General features: G+C 39.4%; 1 protein-coding gene across 1 annotated transcript; it reads left to right on the top strand.

Moving 5' to 3' along the window:
* The first annotated feature begins 1,677 nt into the window (after window positions 1-1,677).
* Window positions 1,678-20,115, top strand: LOC122124192 (olfactory receptor 2K2). The gene is given in 13 exon segments (XM_042698903.1): window positions 1,678-1,740; window positions 5,975-6,045; window positions 6,047-6,080; window positions 6,276-6,378; window positions 6,381-6,503; window positions 6,506-6,738; window positions 6,740-6,854; window positions 6,857-7,128; window positions 10,580-10,650; window positions 11,883-11,989; window positions 14,360-14,420; window positions 16,297-16,435; window positions 19,858-20,115. Coding segments are annotated over 13 exon segments (1,650 nt in total).

Genomic DNA, 20,115 nt, shown 5'->3' with positions numbered 1-20,115 from the left:
TAGGTTGGAGAGATAGTGATTCTCCACGAGAGCACCAAGTGTCCTGTTCCTTCCATTGTTTATACTTCTCATCCTCAGAACCAAGCCCTGTAGTCAAGAAACTCACAATGTGCCTTTCATGATTTGGCTCTCCAAAATCTGTCTTTCTGGGAGCTAAGAAGAAATGTTTCGCGATTTTGGAATGCACATAAGGCTATATCAGTCATTTATCGGTGATTATTGAGAGGTCACTAATTGTCCTTGGTAAACAAGGCTGTAGTACACATTCTTGAACTCAGCTTTGTTCAGTTACTTCTGTTGAAGAATTGTTGGAAGTAGACTTAACAAACAAGAATTTAAGAGTGCTAAAGTATTTTGTTACTTAAGTGGAATGTGGCAGAAAAGGTAATCATTAATTTCTTAAGTAGCCTTTTAATCATTTATTCTCAATATTTAGGTACACAAATGGATTCGTGATGACCATATATGCAGTCACCATTAGCAAAAGGTTGTAAAAGGATTGCACAGAAATATCAACTATAAACTGTTCTTGATATGCTTTTAGGTCTTAATTTTAATCGTAAATGTTATGGTGCTTGCTTTTAAATAAAGAAAAATATCACTGAGTTACAGTAGTTAAATGATATGAAATACTTTAAAAATGCATGTAAAGCTGACTTGAAACAGTTTTTTCTATTTTCCCTACATGTCAACAGTTATAAAAAGAGTGAAGGTAAATGGCAAATTGAGGCCCACTATCTTAGTTAATAGACCACATGACAGTGTACATATTTCCTAGAATCATTTCCTCCTTGAATTAGTTTATTAGTAAATTTATTATTTTTTTGCCTGTTCTGGTTTTAACTGATTTATGTGTAGATGAAATGATTTTATTACTTAGCTAGCTATCTTACAGTAGTGGCTAGAGACTGATAACCCAAGGTCCAAGTCAGCTTGCTGCTGCTTTTTGCACCCTGGTCATGTATTTGTGTTTTAACTGCCTGCACTCCATGCAAAGTTGAATAATTGTAACAGAGACCATAAGGTCCACAAAGCCTGAAATACTGTCTTCTCTTTTAATGGCCTTTGAGAAAAAGTTTGATGTCTCCTAGAGCAGTCATCGAAAACTTTGAAAATGCCAAGGCATTTACCACATAGAATAGAATTACTGCCTTGGAAAATATTCTCAATGGAAGTGGCGCTGTGGCTCAAGTGGTAGAGCGCTAGCCTTGAGCTGAAGAGCTGAGGGACAGTGCCCAGGCCCAGAGTTCAGGCCCCATGACTGACCAAAAAAAAAAAAAAAGTCTCTAGCAGGCTAGTTTTGTGAGCAGTTTTAAGTTAATAGACACCTTGAATATTTATAAACTAAGTACTTTAACCATTTTACATGGTTATTGAAAGAAAAGATGGATGATTTGTGGTTTATCAGCAAATTCCTGGGGAAGACACAAAAGATCAAATCTCAAGAAAAAAACAGACAATATGAACAAACAGAAGTAGCCACAAAAGCCCAGAACCATATGCTGATTTTAAAAGCCAGTTATTCACCCCAGAAAAAGAAGAGAAAGGAGGAAGAAGAGGAGGAGGAGGAAGCGGAGGAACAACAACTACAGGAGGAGGAGGAAGAAGAAGAGGACGACGAGGAGGAGCAACAACTACTACTCATTGTGTGAGACAAATGTTACCCTGATACCAAACATGGCCGAGAAAAGAAGATGGAGACAAACTACGGAGCAATTTATGGATATAGACATCAAGATTGTCAGCAAAATACTAGAAGCTGAAGGGAGTAATACATAAAAAGTATGATTCATCATAACTGGAAATCATATGAAGTACATAAGATTGAGTTAACATGACAACTAGTATACCCCAATAATAAAGGATGAACGTCACATGGTAATTTCAATAGATAAACCCAAGACACTTGACAGAATCCAGCAATCCATGTAAAAAATTCAGCCATTAGGAATAGGAGAAAGCTTTTTATCAATAATGAGCATTACAACAAAACAACATAGACAGCTTGTCATAATATTGTGTATTGAGGTTATGTGGTATAGAATGGAGTAAGGCAGAATGTTGGCTCCCAGATCAGGGGAAAGATGAGGATGTTTACTCCTGCTGCATCTATCCAACACTCTACTGGGGAGATTAGTCAAGAAAATGAAATACAGGGCATCCAGTTTGGAAAAGAATTAAAATGTTCCCAGGCAACACTTTTGTATAGAAAACACTAAAGGAATTAAAAAACAAAAACAGAGGATTAGTAAATCAGTTCAACAAGGTTGAGAGTACCGGATTAATTTACAGATGTCAACTTTATAAAGCGCCACGGGGCAACCTATAGCTTAAGAAAAGTTTTATTTGAAATAGATAATTATTTGAAAATAATAGGAACAAGTGATGAAACAAGAGGAAAAGCACTTGTTCTGGAGATCAGCACTTTCTTAAATTACAGAAGACAACCAACTGCAAACACATTATTGTTCAGGATCAAATATTTGATGTTAAGATGGCAATTCTCCAAATCTAGAGAGAAAGTGTAATTTCTACCAAAATTCTACCTGGATGCCTTGCAGAAACTGACTAGTCCTAAAATTCAAACTAATCCTAAAATTCATATGGGATGCAAGGGACCCAGGTTAGTCAAAACACTGAAAAAGAAGAGTTGGATTATTCATAGTGTTTCATGTCCAAATTTACTGTTGATCCCTGGTAATCAAGTCTTATGTAGTACTTGACATAAGGATAGACATAAAAATCAAACAAAGTAATAGAACCAAATCCTTGTGCTGATTTATTTTCAACAAGATATCAAATTTCATTCAACAGAGAGGGCAGTCTGTTCAACAAATAGTCCAACTGGATATTTACCTACAAATGAATGAATGAAATCCTTCACACTGTGTACAAAAATCTCAAACTGGATCAGATTTAAATATAAGAACTCATAAAAATATTAGAAGAAAAATGAAGTAATCTTTATAATTTAGAGTTGAGCAAACACTTCTTAGACATGACACCAAAGCTCAATTAAGAAATTGAAAATATATGAAAGTTGATTGTAGGCATGTCCATTGCTAATAAGATTTTATATGTACATTGAAAATATATTGAATAAAATTTGTGGATATTTTGAGTAAAAAGTGTGTATCTTGAGCCTGGGAAGGTGGCTCAGTGGTAGAGTGCTTGCCTTGCATGCATGAGGCCCTGGGTTTGATTCCTCAGCACCACATAAGCAGAAAAGACAGAGGTGGTGCTGTGGCTCAAGTGGCAGAGCGCTAGCCTTAGCTGAAGAGCTGAGGGACAGCACCCAGGCCCAGAGTTCAGGCCCCACAACTGACCAAAAAAAAAAATGTGTATATTGAACAAAATGTCTGATATCTTGTTGAGACATTCAGTGATTTATTAGTGAATTAAGACAATAAACATCCTTAATTTTGGAAACTAAAGTAATTTCACAAATGGAAAACCATATGCCTTGCAATTCTAAGGGTATCTTTTCTGCTTTGGCATTTTCAAAACATACTGTCAAGATATTAAAAAGAACTCACAGGGAAACTTATTTGCAAATCAGATAATCTGGCAGTGGATTTGTATGTATATATATAGATAATATATACAAATCTATACACCTATATACATACACACAATATATGAAGTGTTCTTACAATGGAATCATAAAAAGGTCTACCCAGTTTTTAAAATGGACTAAGCATCTGGATCTGCATCTATTTATTCAAAGAAGATAATGAATAAGCATATAAAGAAGTGCTGCAAGGCAATACTAATTATATAGTTGCAAACCTCAAACAGTGAGAATTTACTCTGAATACACCAGGATAACTAGTAACAGTGTGTTGGTAGGAAATGGAGAGATTGTAATCCTCATTGTAAAATGGTGCAGCTACTTTCGGACCAATATGGTAGTTCCTCAAACGTTTAAACATAGACCTAACAATGTAGAAACTATTCCTAGGTATCCAAGAGAAATGAAAATGCATCTCCACAGAAAAACATACACTGTATGAATGTTCGTAGCAACATTATAATAGCTAAAAATTTGAAATAGTAAAAATACCAACTGCTGAATGGTAGAAATTAAAAGTGGCACATCCAGGCAATTATTTGGCAATGTAAGAATGAAATGGGAAAACACGAATGGATCTTGATAATAGATGTTAAATGAAAGAAGACAGTTTATGATTCAGTTATATGAAATGTCCACAATAGGCAAACCTATAGAATTAATTTTGTTTTCACAACAGTATACTGTTCAATAGAAAACCATGCAGAAAAATCTGTAAGAAATAATCTGTTAAGAAATAAATAAAGATCAACTATATTGATGGAGGGGGGGAAATGGAACTTGAGAAGCAAAGCACAAACTGGACATTCAATCATCGCAGAGGGAAATAATGCCGACAAGTATTTCCTTAAATACTAAGGTGCCGTTCAGTATTACACATGGTGTCCAGACCTACAGTGTAAGCTGCTTGGAGACTAATGACTTACACAGAAAAACAAAAGAGCGAAGGACTTATTAACAGTGAACATGACATCCAGAAGGGAATGTTCCCACTGTAAAATCATGGAAATTATTTAAACATTTTTATGCACCTTTCATAAAGTAAGATACTGTCATAACATTACTATTTCACCCCCACTATCTAGCCTGGTGAATAGGGAAGAAAAATGATTAAATTGAAATTGGGAAACAAGAAAAGAATAGCAAGAATAGGAAAGCTGAGCATGAACTATTACATTGCTAGCTATTTGTGAAGGGTTGGGTGGCCACCTGCATGACTGTATTTAAGGAGATATTTAAGGAGATGAACAGTGGCGAAAGAAAAGTTTGAAGGTACAAAAGCTAGGTAAGTCTTTGGGAATAATTTTATAATACAAAATAATGTAAATATAAAACCTTAAATGTTTTTAAAATATATGATCTTCTATTTTCCATGACAACTTGGCATTTTCTAAGGGAGTTTAATCTCTGCCCTTCCTTGATATTCACGGGTTGTAATGTATTAAGAAGGGTATTATTTGTGCATACTTTTTAGAACTGTTTTTTTTTTTTTCAGTGGGGGAGGTCTGGTCGTGGGGCCTGAATTCTGGGCCTGGGCGCTGTCCCTCAGCTTTTCAGCTCAAGGCTAGCGCTCTACCACTTGAGCCACAGTGCCACTTCCAGCTTTTTATCTTTTTGGCTTATGTGGTGCTGAGGAATCGAACCCAGGGCCTCATGCATGCAAGGCAAGCACTCTACCACTGAGCCACCTTCCCAGTCCCACTTTTTAGAACTCTTTACCTGCTCATAAGGCTATGGAAACCATGTAGTGGACACTACCAGTGTTTAAATGAGGTAGGTAATTTCGTGTGATTTATAAACAGTCCTTAAATGTAACCATGGTACTTTAAGCAAAGCCTTTCTATTTGAAACAAGTGGACAGAGACACAGCTGTTAGCTGGGAAGAACAATGCTCATTCAGACCCAGAACTTCATAGCTGTTGGTTCAAAATCTGCTCAATTATCTGTCAATGTTTCTTTTCTTCCAGTGAATATCATGACTCCTTTCCATTGTACATGATAAGCTTTCACTCCCTCACTTACCTGGCTTACATTTCTTATTTGTGCTCAATAATTTGTTCAATAAGCATTTTCCTCATTCTATAACTTTCACATCTATATTAAAAGACTAGCATGCCAAGGATAGACTACAAATTGAGATTGATATATTAATTTCATTTGCTTTTGTTTTCTGATTCACTGTTCTCTTAATGTTGTTACAGAGGAATCAAATAGATCCCCTCTTAAGCCAAATAAATACCCTCTCTTTTGATACTTGTGAGAATGTGTTTATATAGTAGTGCTTTTCTAACTGTACAACCATTATACTTTATCCATTTGTTTATGTCCTCAGATGACTTGAAGAGAGCATTACTAGAATACGTCCAAGTGAGAAAATGCTAGGGGAAAATTCACTGCTTGGAGCTTTTTTTTTTTTTTTTTTTCTTTTTCTTGGAAGGATTATCCCAGTACCCGAGACAACATATTTTTCTCTTTGTTCAGCCTTATAATGTATCTGACTTCCCTCCTGGTCTTGGGGCTTGAACTCTGGGTCTGGGCGCTGTCACTCTACTAGTTGAGCCACACTGCCACTTCCGGTTTTCTGGTGGTTTATTGGAGATAAGAGTCTCACAGACTTTCTTGCCCAGGCTGGCTTTGAACTGTGATCCTCAGATCTTAGCCTCCTGAGTAGCTAGGGTTGCAGGCATGAGCCACCGGCGCCCAGCTCAGCACTCTCATTTTAATCACTGTCTTAGATTCATACCTCCAAACTCTCATGTTTTTGTTTCTTAGAAATCTCTCTTCCATAGATATTTGTTACGTATCTGCTTTTTTCCTACTTTATTGGTCATCTTGCTGTCATCACAGAATACCATCCTCTTTTCTGGGTGTGCTGCACAGATGTACAGGTCCCTTGCCATGGGCTGTGTGCTTCTGGCTGTGATGGCGGATGATTGCTTGTTGCCATTTGCAAACCACTGAGATACTCCATTATCATAAACAGGCAAGTCTGTGTGCAGATGGTAGCTGTCTCTTGGGTGATGGGCTGTCTGATTGCCCTGCTGGAAACCAGCTTTGCCCTGCAGACACCCCTCTGTGGGAATCTCATTGGTCACTTCACCTGTGAAATCCTGGCAATGCTCAAGTTAGCTTGTACAAGTTCACTGCTCACAGACATGGTCATGTTAGTTAGTGGTGAGCATTATCCTCCTGTCCATTCCGGTGCTCTTAATTTGTCTCTCTTGTATCATCATCCTTTCTACTATTCTGAGGATCAGCACAGCAGAGGGAAGAAGCAAAGCCTTTCTGCTTGTGGTGCACACTTGACGGTGGTGATCTTATATTATGGGGCTGCTCTCTCCATGTACCTGAAGCCTTCTTCATCAAAGTCACAAGAAATAGACAAAATCATCACATTACTTTATGGGGTGCTCACTGTTACATTGAACCCCATAATTTATAGTTTAAGAAACAAAGAGGTCAGAGATGCTGTGAAAAAAATTACTGGGACATCTACCATTGCCTCAAACACAAGAATGTTTCTGACAAGCTTTGTGGGGCCTGTGGTTTTGTTAAAGGTGTGCCCTTGATGGAACTCATGAGGGACTGTAGACCCTGTACAATTCCATAGACTCTGACTTGAACCTTACCTCAGTGAGTTATGAAGCATTACTGTGCAGTTATAAAAAAGCAATTGACTATGGATAATAGTTGATTTCAGTATTCACTTATCAATGTGTCCTGTCTTTGGGGTTTTATGGTTGTAAGAAATTTTTTGCATGTTTGCCAGGCCTGTGGCTTGAGCTCAGAGCTTGGGCACTATCCCTTGGCTTTTTTGCTCAGGGCTGGTGCTTTACCACTTGAGGCACACCTACACTTCTGGCATACCTACACAATTGAAGGTAAGAGTCTCATGAATTTTCTGCCCAGGCTGGCTTTGAATTGTGATCCTCAAATCTCAGCCTCCTGAGTAGCTAGGATTACAGATGTGAGCTACTAGTGCCTGTCTTGAGAATCTGAACTTTAGAGTCATTGAATATTTTCTCAAGAAGAGAATTTCAGTAAACTTTGAGTCAGTGAATTTGAGTGCCAGAAGAAATTTCTTTGTTTAAATTCTTTCTTGAATAGGGTAGAAATATAAAGAAACAACAACAACAACAAACCTCAGTAAAGGTTGGTCTTGATTATGAAAGAGAAGCAAAAATCAAATACTTGGTCAACATTACAGAGCTGCAAAACTTTGATGACAGCATCTTTTGACTCCTCAGCCAGAACTTATTCTGCTACATCGTAGAGTTTCCCTGATATTCTTGCTAATCCCAACTCCTGACTAAAACTTCTTGTCTTCTTGAGTAAGGATCCAATGTTGTCTGTTTAATTTGTTTGTCTGACAACATTGCTTTTCTAAACATATAGACATTTGTGCAAATTCTGTTTACTTCTATGACTCCATCCCATCTGTATATTAAGGTCTTTTTCATGCATGTTTCTAGTTTTTCTTCAATGGATGATTGACTTCACAAAGGCAAATGTTTCTATTATTTCGGGCCTTTAATGTGTATAAGCGATCCTTTGGAAATTAATGAAGTTACTGGATAAATTAATAACACAATTTCTTTACTTGTGAATAAAGTACCACCATGAAAATCATGATGAAGGAATAACAAAGGCAAGGAAGCCAATTTGCTTTGCAAACATCTAAGCATTTACTGAGAGCTGACAAGGAATTTTTTTTTTTTTCCAGTCGTGGGGCCTGGGCCTGGACGCTGTCCCTGAGCTCTTCAGCTCAAGGCTAGCACACTACCACTGAGCCATAGCACCACTTCTGGCTTTTTCTGCTTAGGTGGTGCTGAGGAATCCAACCCAGGGCCTCACGCATGCAAGGCAAGCACTCTACCACGGAGCCACCTTCCCAGCCTATGACAAGAAAATACTTTCCCTAAGAGTATTTTTCTTCTTAGGTACCTCAAGTGCCACAATCCCCTTGGCAAGTTCAATTTTTTTTTTTTTGTTGGTCATGGGGCTTGAACTCTGGGCCTGAGTGCTGTCCCTCAGCTCTTCAGCTCAAGGCTAGTGCTCTACCACTTGAGCTACAGCACCACTTCCAGTTTTCTGGTGGTTTATTAGAGATCAGAGGTTCACGGACTTTCCTGCCTGGGCTGGCTTTGCACTGCGATCCTCAGATCTCAGCCTCCTGAGTAGCTAGGATTACAAGCATGAGCCACCAGCACCAGCTTTCAATTTTATTTTGAGTAAAATTTTATATTAGATTCGAGTGGCATATTAGATTGGTGTAGAGCTAGATTGTCTGCTTCCTGGAATTTGTTGTGTGTGGTGCCAAGTATAAGTAGGAATAGCCAGACCTACAGAAGCAGTCAATGTTGTTACTTAAATGCATGTAGCTTAAGAACGCAGAGACACAGAGATGAAACACCTGGAATTAATCTGTAGATTGACATGAAGCCAATTATTTCTGACTAGGACATGAACCATAGTGGGATAGTAAAACCGAATAGAAACATGAACCTGACTGGGGTGATAAAACAATAGAAATGCCTCAGATGGCAGAAGAGGACCTAGGTAAAAACCTGGCAAATAGATTCCTCGCTTCTCTTGGCTCAGACAGTATTGGACACAGCTCTACAAAGCTATTTGTGAATAACAAATAGATGTATATAAACATAAATATATTCTATTCCTTGTATTCCATACTGAAGTTAACTACTAGCAAACTATTTCCTTACATTTAGTAACATCTCAACCAATAGTTACTACAATTGTTATTTATATGCAAATCAGAAGAGATGATTTTAGAGCATTCTTTCTTTCTTTTTTTCATCAGTACTGGGGTTTAAATTCAAAGACTGGACAGTTGCCGCTACCATTTGGGCTGTAGCTTCCACCCTTTTTGCTTTCATTTACTTTTCAGATAGGAGCTTAGGCTTTTGTTGGAATCAAGCTTTAGATCGTGATCCCACCTCCACCTCCTATGTAATTAAGATTACAGGTGTGTGCCACCATGCCAGGACTTCTTTATGGGATCTTCAGAGAGGGATTCATTTGACAGAGAAGGTGAAATTACTTCCCAGAGCAGAATAAGCCTGTCTTCTATGAGTGATTTCATAACCCTATTTATGCTTTAGAAAAATCCAGTCATGTAATTTCTCAAAGTCCTTAACAGTTTTCCATTGCCTTAATACATTGGAAAAATCTGATTATAAATCCATAGCAGTTATCATTACCCTAATGTTTGATGTCGTTATTATGAATATGAAGACTTTAATAATTTGCTTTCTTACCATTCACTTCCTTTTCTTATACAGGCCAGACTTCTTAGTTTCATGAATACATTGTCCTTTCTCTTGCTGCTTTTAAAAGCATTGTTCATGATTTATAGTGTGGTAAGTATTTGTGGTGTCACTTGTTTGGAGGTATCTCTCTCCGTGTTTCAGTTCATTGTATTAAGAACTTTATGAATGGAGGATGTAGCACAAAGGCTAATATGGAGACAGGCAATGGAGACAGGTAAATAAGGGAAATATCCTGGACATCTCTGTCATGGGCCTTTGGCACTGTACTTGATGTAAGTTATCATGATCCAGATAAGAGTATACTGGGAGTGAAAGCGTATGTCAAGTGATTCAGTTGGTCATATCTGATGAACTTGACAAGGGTGCTCAAAAACAGAATCCATATTTGGTCTGTTCATAGAGGGGATTCAAGCATTCCATGAATGGTTTCAGTTCCTTATTTGAAAATGCTAGCATTGGGGCTGGGAAGGTGGCTCAGTGGTAGAGCGCCTGCCTTGCATGCATGAGGCCCTGAGTTTGATTCCTCAGCACCACATAAGCAGAAAAAGCTGGAAGTAGTGCTGTGGCTCTAGTGGAAGTGTGCTAGCCTTGAGCTGGAGAGCTGAGGGACAGCGCCCAGGCCCAGAGTTCAGGCCCATGACCGACAAAAAGAAAAAAAAATATGCTAGCATCATTGGATTTTAGTATTCCTTTATTCTCAGAAATATGAATCTTCTAGATATATTTAACTGATAACATTAGGTACAGTCTGAATGAATTCGTGAGAAAGAAAGTAAGTGTTTCTGGAAGGTGAGTGATCTCAACATGAATAGAACCTTCTGGAATGGTGGGTTGCAGTGTCTCTCTTTTTCCTCCCTGCCCCCAACCTCCTCATAAGGCATTATTGAAGTAGGAAGTAATTATTGTGTGAATATTATAGGTATGAGCCACCAGTGCTTGGTGAATTGTATAGTTTTTAAGATGTCTAAAATGATACATTTTATTACAATAATAAATTACTGTGGACATCAATGATCTCAAAACCTTTGAAAGATTAGATGAAATAGACAATGTTACTAGAAAAAAATGTAACAACTCAGTCAAAAAGAGAATCCCTGAGAGTCTTCTTACTCCATAGTTAAAAATGTTTCCACCAAGCAGGGCCGGGAAGGTAGCTCAGTGGTAGAGCACTTGTCTTGCATGCCTGAAGCTCTGGGTTTGATTCCTCAGCACCACATAAGCAAAAAGAAAAAAAGCTGGAAGTGGCGGTGTGGCTCAAGTGGTAGAGCGCTAGCCTTGAGCTGAAGAGCTGAGGGACAGCGCCCAGGCCCAGAGTTCAGGCCCCACGATTGGACACCCCCCCCCCAAAAAAAAATGTTTCCACCAAGAATCTTATGTTTTACTGAATATTCAAGGAATAAGTAATTCTAACACTGGAAAAACAGATCCAGAGTATAGACTTGGGAAGACTTCCAAACTCGAACTCACCAGTAAATGGTTGCATTTACTCTAGAGTGCCAGCCTCATCTTACCAGTTCTCAAGAAATGAAGTCATTTGTAGTTTCTTCAGGTACCGCTAGCATTTTATTAAAAAGCAATGTCTTCCACAATCACCCAAGGCTGTTGGACCACACTGACACCTATGCAACTGGGCAATGTTTTATGAAACCTGGAAAGAGCATGGAGCCACTGAAGGAAAAATTGGGCAAGGATAGGTGCCAGCCTTCCTAAGGTTTGAGAATTAATCTGTATTCAAACATTAACTTTCATAGATCCCCAAAACCTCTTCCCACAACTTGGAGGGCAGAGAGAGGATACAGGGCAGATTCTGGGGGAGAAGAGAGAGTAAAAAGCATTTCTGACAATGACCTAATAATCCCACCATGCACTGAGAATTTTAACTCTGGGCTACACAGAGATCCCTTCAGTCTGTGTACGGCTATGCCAGTAACTTGTGTTCTGGTTTATGCTAACTGAATCTATTGCATGATGCTTGTGTCTGCTTTACTAGACTTGTATTATCCCTTTGTGTTCACCTACAGGCTCCACCCTAGGTATGGACAATCCTCTATAATCCAGGATAATAAGGAGTGGCATTCTCCTCTGCTGATTCCTGCTGTAGCAGAGGCGGGGAGTGGCAGTGCAGAGGGTGATGGACACTTTCCCTGCAAAGGCATGGGCCTTCCGTTCTGGGAATGTCAGGAAGGATAAAGCAAGGAGAAGGCATTGTGTAACCACCTGATGGTTTTTGTGTGCCTAAGATCAACTTGTAGAACTTGTTATAAACACAGACTCCTGGGTTTCCCTTTCAGTAATTCTGATTGGATAGTTCTGGGATGGGCCTAAAAAGTGTACTGTCACAAACACCCCAGAAAAGACTCCTGTAGGGAGTATAAGGGCCACACTTACAGGATCAAAGTCCATAGTTTTCAATAGAAAGATTATTTCAATCACTCTGAACTCCCTATGAAACTTCAAAGTATTTGGAATATAAAAAATTACTTAAGCTTGTAAACAGCACTTTTGTTGGTGTGTGTGTGTGTGTGTGTGTGTGTGTGTGTGTGTGTGTGTGTGTGTGTGTGTGTGTGTGTATGTGTGTGTGGAGGTCCTGGGGCTCACAGACTGGGGCACTATGTCCGAGCTTTTGTGCTCCAGGCTAGCCTTCTATCATTTGAGCCACAGCTCCACTGCTGCCTTTTAGGTGGTTAATTAGAGATAAGAGACTCATGGACTTTGCTGCCTGAGCTGACTTCAAACTGCAGTCCTCAGATCTCAGCCTCCTGGGTTGCTAGGATTGCAAGCGTGAGCTATTGGCACACACAGGCAGTTGAAGCAGAGAAGCTCTCAGTCAGTCCTGGGCATGGTCAGTCATGTTTAAATTGTGTGGTTCCCCTGAGTGTTTTCATACACTTAATTTGGTGAAAATATGCCTCCCCCAAAGCAAATGGTAGCTAAGCACGCTGGCTCATACATGTCATCTCAACTACTTGGGAAACTGTGATTGGGAAGATCATGGGAAAATTAGGTCCTAAGACCTCATCCCAACACTAGCTGAGTATAGTGGTGTGTGTCTGTCATCCCAGCTACAGAAGGAAAAGTATAAAATAGGAGGATCATGGACCAGGTACAGTCTAAAAGTGAGACCCAATCTCAACAATCACCAGAGGAGAAAAAAAAAAGCATGGATGTATGGCTCACGGGACACCCATCAAGTGTGAAGTCTTGAGTTCAAACGAAAACCCAGAAAAGGTCAGATGCGGCCCCCAAAGCGAGGGCCAGTGAAGGTGCTTGGGTCTTAAAAGGCTTTCAAGTGGAAAGATGACAGAAGTTGGGTTATGGGGAAAATGAAATCAAGCATTCTCTCGAGACAAAGAGCATGAAATAAAGTCTGCTTTTTGGGAATAGTGTTCAACCACACCATGCGGTTTCAAGTTAGAACCCTGAACTTTGCATCTTGAATGCTCATGGATTTTCCCCAGTGGTGTGTCCTTGGAATCCATGGATTCTAAGGATCTCCTGTATTCTGAGCCTTCCTCAGCTCTCAAAGCTCTAGTGCTACTCAGTGCTGAAGTCAATTTCCCTTCCACTTCCATTTTCCCTAAGGAAACTTCCTGAGAAGAAAAGTTCTCTTACTAACAAGTCACAATGGTCTTTTCCCATGCTCACTCAACTGAGTCTGCCCACAGAGCAGAGTCCTGCTGGGTCATATTCAAACTGTGTGCTGTTTATACCTCTGGAGTCCTAAATTATAACGAAGCTCTCTAACACCCAACTGTCTCCAGAACAGTGACTTCCACCTGGCCTAGTAGACTGTGCCCTAATCAAGAAAAAGTAGAGGGATCTGTGTGTTGCTGCAGGAGTCAGAGCGACCATCCACCATAGCGGATCATGTTAGATGGAACGTACCACTCCACGTGGAATTAGTTTGTGGAGTCACGGAGTGCTTCTAGAAGGAAAGTATTTCATCAAAGTCCTTTCCCATTTCCCCACTAGAATTTGCTCTCACTCAGCCACAGGCAAAAGTTAGCGCTGGATGGAATTCACATGTGAGGAAGAGCGTGGTGATGTAAGCAAGGCAGGGATTCACAGGGCTGTGGGTGACATACTGCATGCAGATATTTTCCAAGGACCTTATTCAAATGATTTCCTGTTTTGTTTTTATTTGAGCTGCATGGTCAACAAATAGATCTATTCCTGTGAAACCATTTGTGCAATATCGTGTAGTATATTTTTTGACTGCCTTCCTGTTTCATCCAGCCTCTTTTTTTTCAGTTTATGCAAACAGTATAACGCTGACAGAAATCCATATATGCCAAGTAATAGTGAATATTTCTACCACATTTATCTAAAATGTGGTTGATGGGGCAGCAGCCAATCAGAGTTTTACTGGCAATACATAATCCATTTGGTGTGCATCTATCTATCTACCTAGACCTTATGCGATGCTGTTCCAATGCCCGAGTTTCATTGTGTTGGAGAACCACCTAGTGTTATGGGCTGAATTTTCCTTGTACCTCAGACTACATTGGAGAACAAGGCTTTAAGGAGGCAACTCAGTTAAATGAAGACCCACCATTTGGGTCAGTCTTACTCCAATATGAGTGTTGTCAGTGAAGAAACACTAATTGGAAATTACAAACTAGGTATGGTATTTTATGGAGATCTATAACTCTTACAGCTGGAAGGCAGAGAAAGCAAAGGACCAAGGCCAAGAATTACATGTGAGAGTTGTGGACCTAAACCAAGACAAGTCTGTAGTGCCAACATTAGGAAAGAGCAGGACCCTACTTGATGATTCCTGAGAGTCTTGAATCTCCAGATTTCTCCAGGTCATTAGAGCCTGCGTAAGAGGCCTCCTCTCCTTTGAAAGGGCTTATCTGGCCTCCTTGCCTGAAGATGCTTCAGCAGACTCTTCTCTTTAAGATAACTTGTGCCTCTATCAAGATCTGCCCCTATCTCCCATCCTGGGTACAAAGATGAGAACTAGGGTGAAATTGCAAATTATCCAGCTAGAGATGTGCTGAGCCTGATAGACAGGAAAGGGACAGAACCTCAAGGTGTCATCAGCATGGAGCAGTGGAAGCTGGGAGAAAACCAGTATTGGGATCTCAGGGGGCTGAGCATTCAGGATATCTCAATTCTGAATTCTCAGGAAGAGGATTTGTATGAACAATGTAGCTGTGCTTCATATACAGTACCAATGTGTTTGCCTTCTCCCAAAACATGCCTTCCCTCCAGTTGAATGCGTCTTCATTTAAATAGCTTTAAATTTTGGTGTGGTCTTCCATTGCAAGACTATGCCCATTTTAATATTGCTGGGTAATGTGTTTGAAGACACACCAATTCCTTTCTTGAGTAATTCCTATTTGTTCCATAGTCAAGGGCCAAGCATGCTTCACTGTCCTCTTACTCAGTCTTTCCATGTTTGAAGTTTGGATGACATTTGCTAGTCTTTATCAGCTTTATTCTCTCTGTTTAGAATTGCCACATATCTGTTTACTTTAGTGAAGCAAAAACAAACTATTAATTCTTAGTGATGTTGCTTTTATTAAAGATAGTCCTGAAAACAGCAGCTTTAACAAGCCCCAGTGATTCAAAAGGCAGACTTTTAAAATGGAACACAGACTTTGGAAAATGGAATATTGAATATAATAATCAAAATATGGCTGATTTTATCTCAAAAGTCTCCCAAAGCTTTCTTCCTTTCCTTTTCTTTCCTTTCTGTCCTTTCTTTTCCTTCCTTCCTTCCTTCCTTCCTTCCTTCCTTCCTTCCTTCCTTCCTTCCTTCCTTCCTTCCTTCCTTCCTTCCTTCCTTCCTTCCTTCCTTCCTTCCTTCCTTCTTTTCTTTTCTTTCTGACAAAATAGCCCAATTTGTCCTCAGGATCTTCCTACCTCAGCCTCCTGAGTGCTGAGATTATAGGTAAGTATCCCTGGCTTCATTTTTTTAAGATATCAAAACAGGAAGAAAAGAATACATAATACATTTAAGTAAGATGGACCACACATCTTCTCTAGCTTAGTTCGAATGCAGCTAGTGAATACCTATGGGGGTTTCTCTTATTCCAGAAGGCTTCATTTTCACCTCTCCCATTGTTTAGGATACTGTGATAAAGTAGTATTCTCAGAACTCTTCAAAGCTATAAAGTGAAAGTTGAAAAGAGGATTAAAACAAAGAAGGGAAAAGACATGAATCTAAATTCTTGGTGAAACAAGAAGAGAATGAACTATGAGAACAGAAATGCCAGATGGATGCTGTGTATGTAGGTCTAGCAAGAGAAATCCCTTGATTTCTCATGGCAGTCTCCAGGATTGTTAGGCAAATCCTTCAGCTTGCCTTAGTATCTTCTCATCTGGATTCACAACAACAGTTATCAAAATGCTATACATTCTTTTGGGATCAGAAACTTCTGGCAAGAGCTATGACCTTTGAAGTAAGGACCATTTTTCAAATTTTAGGGGCCTTAGAGGAACAAGACCATCCTTCATGGTACAGAAAACTTCAAAGTGTGCTGTCCAGAGGCTCCCAATGCTAGCAGGTGGTCAAGGGAATTTTGATGATGAGAGCTGTCTTTCAAGAAAACTAGCCAAAAACAGGGTATTGGCCAGAGAAAACGCCAGGCCATCATTCCCCAAGTTCTTGATAGTTATTTTTCCCTTAGATGATATTCTCTGTAGGCTGTTAAGAGTCTATTTTCCTCTTTTATCTCCTTCTCTCTCCTCTTTCAAAATGTTTATTTGTACTTTTTATATGATTTTTTATTGTAAAAATATTGTATAGAGGGGTTACAGTTACATGAGCAAGGTAATGAATACATTTCCTATCAAGCATTGTTACCTCCTCCTTTGTTTTTCCCCTACCATCCCTTCCTTCCTACTTCCTATTTTTCAATATAGTGTCTTGTATGTCTCATTGTTACAATGGGTCAACCTGTATCCCTATTTAAGCATTTTGTTTTTTCCCTTCCCCTCCCCCAATTAGAGAAGTGTATATACGAAATGCAGGGCACCAACATCAAATACAGTGAAAACAGGGGTTATACCGTGGGGGAGGAACATACAAAGAAACAAAAAAAATCACATGGTACATTATAAATACATTACAAACAATAGCAAGAAAGAAAAAAAAATTTGTCTCCCTATCTTGGGGTTCATTTTTCAGTTAACATTATCTGCTCATATGTACATAGCTTTTGACCTTTTCTGCTTGTCCCAGACATATACTAGTTTTTGCAAATAAGGGAAACCATGGGACCTATGTTTCTTTGGGCCTTGCTTACTTCACTTAATATAATTTTTTCCAAGTCTTTGCATTTCCTAACAAATGGGGCAATGTCATTCTTTCTGATAGAGACATAGAATTCCAGCGTGTGTGTGTGTGTGTGTGTATGTGTGTATCACATTTTCTTGATCCATTCATCTACTGAGAGGCATCTCTGTTGATTCCATATCTTAGCTATGGTAAATAATGCTGCAATAAACATAGTTGTGCTGGTAGCTTTAGTATAGTCTTGTTTGTGGTCATTTGGGTATATGCCCAAAAGAGGGATTGTTGGGTCATAGGGGAGCTCTATGTGGAGTCTTTTGAGGAACCTCCATACTGCTTTTCAAAGTGGTTGAACAAGTTTACACGCATACCAACAATGCAGTAGGGTTCCCTTCTGTCCACATCCCCTCCAGCATCTGTTGTTATTAGTTCTTGATTATAGCCATTCTACCTGGGGTGAGGTGGAATCTCAATGTTGTTTTGATTTGCATTTCTTTTATGGCTAGAGAAGTTGAGCATTTCTTCATGTGTCTATTAGCCATTCTTGTTTCTTCTTCAGAGAAGTTTCTCTTTAAGTCTTAGGCCACTTATTTATTGGGCAGTTGTTTCTTTGAGAATGTGTTGTTGGGGGATTTAATTTTTTGAGTTCCAAGTATATTTTAGATATGAGACCCTTATGCATTGTATGGCTAGTGAAGATCTCCCAATTGGTGGGCTTTCTATTGATCTTGCTTGCTATGTCTTTGCCATGCAGAAGCTCTGCAGCTTCATGTAATTCCATTTGTCCAACCTTTCTTTGATTTGTTGTGTTTCTGGGTCTCTATTAAGAAAATTTTGGCCTGTGCCAAGGAGTCCTAGGGTTTCTCCTATTCTGTCCTGTAATGTTTTCAGAGTATCTGCTTTGACTCTGAGGTCTTTGATCCATTTGAAATTGATTCTGGTGCAGGGTGATATATAAGGATCTAGCTTTAGTTTTCTACAGGTGATTAACCGATTTTGCCAGCACCATTTACTGAAGAGGCTGTCTTTCTTCCATTCTATTTTTTTTTTAGCTCCCTTATCAAAGATTAGGTAGCTACAGGTCTGTGGGTTCATTTGTGGGTTTCAGTTCTATTCCATTGGTCCTCAGGTCTGTTCTTGTGCCAATACCAAGCTGTTTTGATTACTGTGGCTTTTCTTTCTACAAACTTTGACATTATTCTCTCTCACCTGAGTCTGGCCTTTTAGAATGACTTATTATTATTATTATTATGGTATGCCCTATTATTATTATTATTATTTGTATGTGTGTAACCTCACCTTAAAGCATTTTTGATAGCTTAAAAGAACAAGTGCCCCCTTTTTACAACTTTAAAAATAACAAAAAATAAGTCAAAAAGTAGGGGGAGAACCAGATATATGCATTAATGTCTACTAGTTTACCTTTCCTTAGATTTTGCATCTTGGGTTCATGCTAATTTGTATAACACTAGGGGGCACTGTTGAGTTATAAACACCCTCAACAGGGGTTGGCCTGTTTTACATTAATGCTGACCTCGCAATTCTTTTTCATTTCTGTCAGTACTTCACCTTCTGTGCAAACAGTAGGATATGAAAAGGATGTGTGGCTTTGCTTCCACTGCAGAAAAAAATTATGGCTTAAGACAGTGCATGTTTGTGAAGGAGTCCTAATTTTTTTTTTTTGTGGCATTTTTGGGAGTTATAAATCCTCATTAGTGATATGGCCAATATACAAACTACAGTGGTATCGTGGAGAGGAAGAAACAGAATCTGACCCCCTTTGTAAGATGCTTATAATATCCCCGAAGAGGTGGGGGAGAACTCCATTCCTCTGCAGTCTATTCACAATGTTCTTTTCTGTTGCTTGTCCCTTTGGAATGGCTTTTAACAGCATTAGAGGAACAACAGCTTCAGAGCTAGAAATCATGTGTTTCTTCACAAAACAAGTTCACCCCAGATCAGCCATGTGACCTGTTCCAGCAGCGCCCAGCCCTCTCACCCCAGTCCTGATGGAGTAGCTGAGCTGTTGGGATGGAGAAGGAATTCCTCTTCTAAGACCTTCCTGATACTTCTCTCAAGTTTGGGGCCTGCTGTGATGGTGAATCCTACCCCCCACCCGCCCTGCCCTGTCCCCCTTCCTTTAAAAACCAGATACTGAAAAGTAAATGTTAAAAAAAAAATCCAAGAAGCTAGAAATGTGGCTTAGTGGTAGGGTGCTTGCCTAGCATGCATGAGGCCCTGGGTTTGATTCCTTAGTATCACATAAACCAAAAATAAATAATAAAAACATATTCCACTGTACTGCCTAAAACTTCTTTTTAAAAATCCAAATCCATGCCTCTGTATTGTATTTTCATAATAAAAAAATAAAAAAAATCCAGATCCACCCAACAGAGAATTCAATGTACAGGTTCAGGATAAAATAAGTCAGAGATGCTTTTTTGCCAGGGTGAATGAAACAAATTGGGATGGTAAGTTTTCTCATAGGTAAAGCTGACATAGAATTTAAACTGCTTTCTAGCTTACTATAGACTGAACTTAGAATGCTTCTCGTAGTATTTTTTTCTATCTTGTGCATGAATAATATCACATGTAGGTCTGTTCATTCCATTTACACCTAATCCAGTTATATCATTCAACAAACACTTTAGGGATGATTATGCCCTCATTAATTTCCATGAAAAGTATTTCTTTAACATTGTCTGTGTGGTGGCTGCGTCCATGTAGACGCTTTGTGGTTCCTATTATCTTAGAAACTCATTTTGTTGGCACTCTCTCCACTGAGGACCAAGTTGCACCGGGATTTCCAGCCGGGCTGTGTGGGTGTCTGGCGTTGGAGATGTCTCAGAGGGATGAGGACAGCGGCACCTCCACTGTTATGGCTTCCTGCAGATGCCCCAGAGTCAGGAAGTTCACTCCATTTTCAGTGGAACCTGGTGTTCCCTTGGCGTCTAACCTGGGCCCAGCACCGCTGTCGCAGAAGTAGCGAGAACAGGGGCTCTGGGCTGTGA

Source organism: Dipodomys spectabilis, unplaced genomic scaffold (assembly GCF_019054845.1).
Source record: "Dipodomys spectabilis isolate Male_0828 unplaced genomic scaffold, ASM1905484v1 ptg000006l, whole genome shotgun sequence".
NCBI lineage: Eukaryota > Metazoa > Chordata > Mammalia > Rodentia > Heteromyidae > Dipodomys > Dipodomys spectabilis.
Note: the sequence above shows the minus strand (reverse complement) of the source record. Positions and strands in the feature narration are given on the sequence as shown.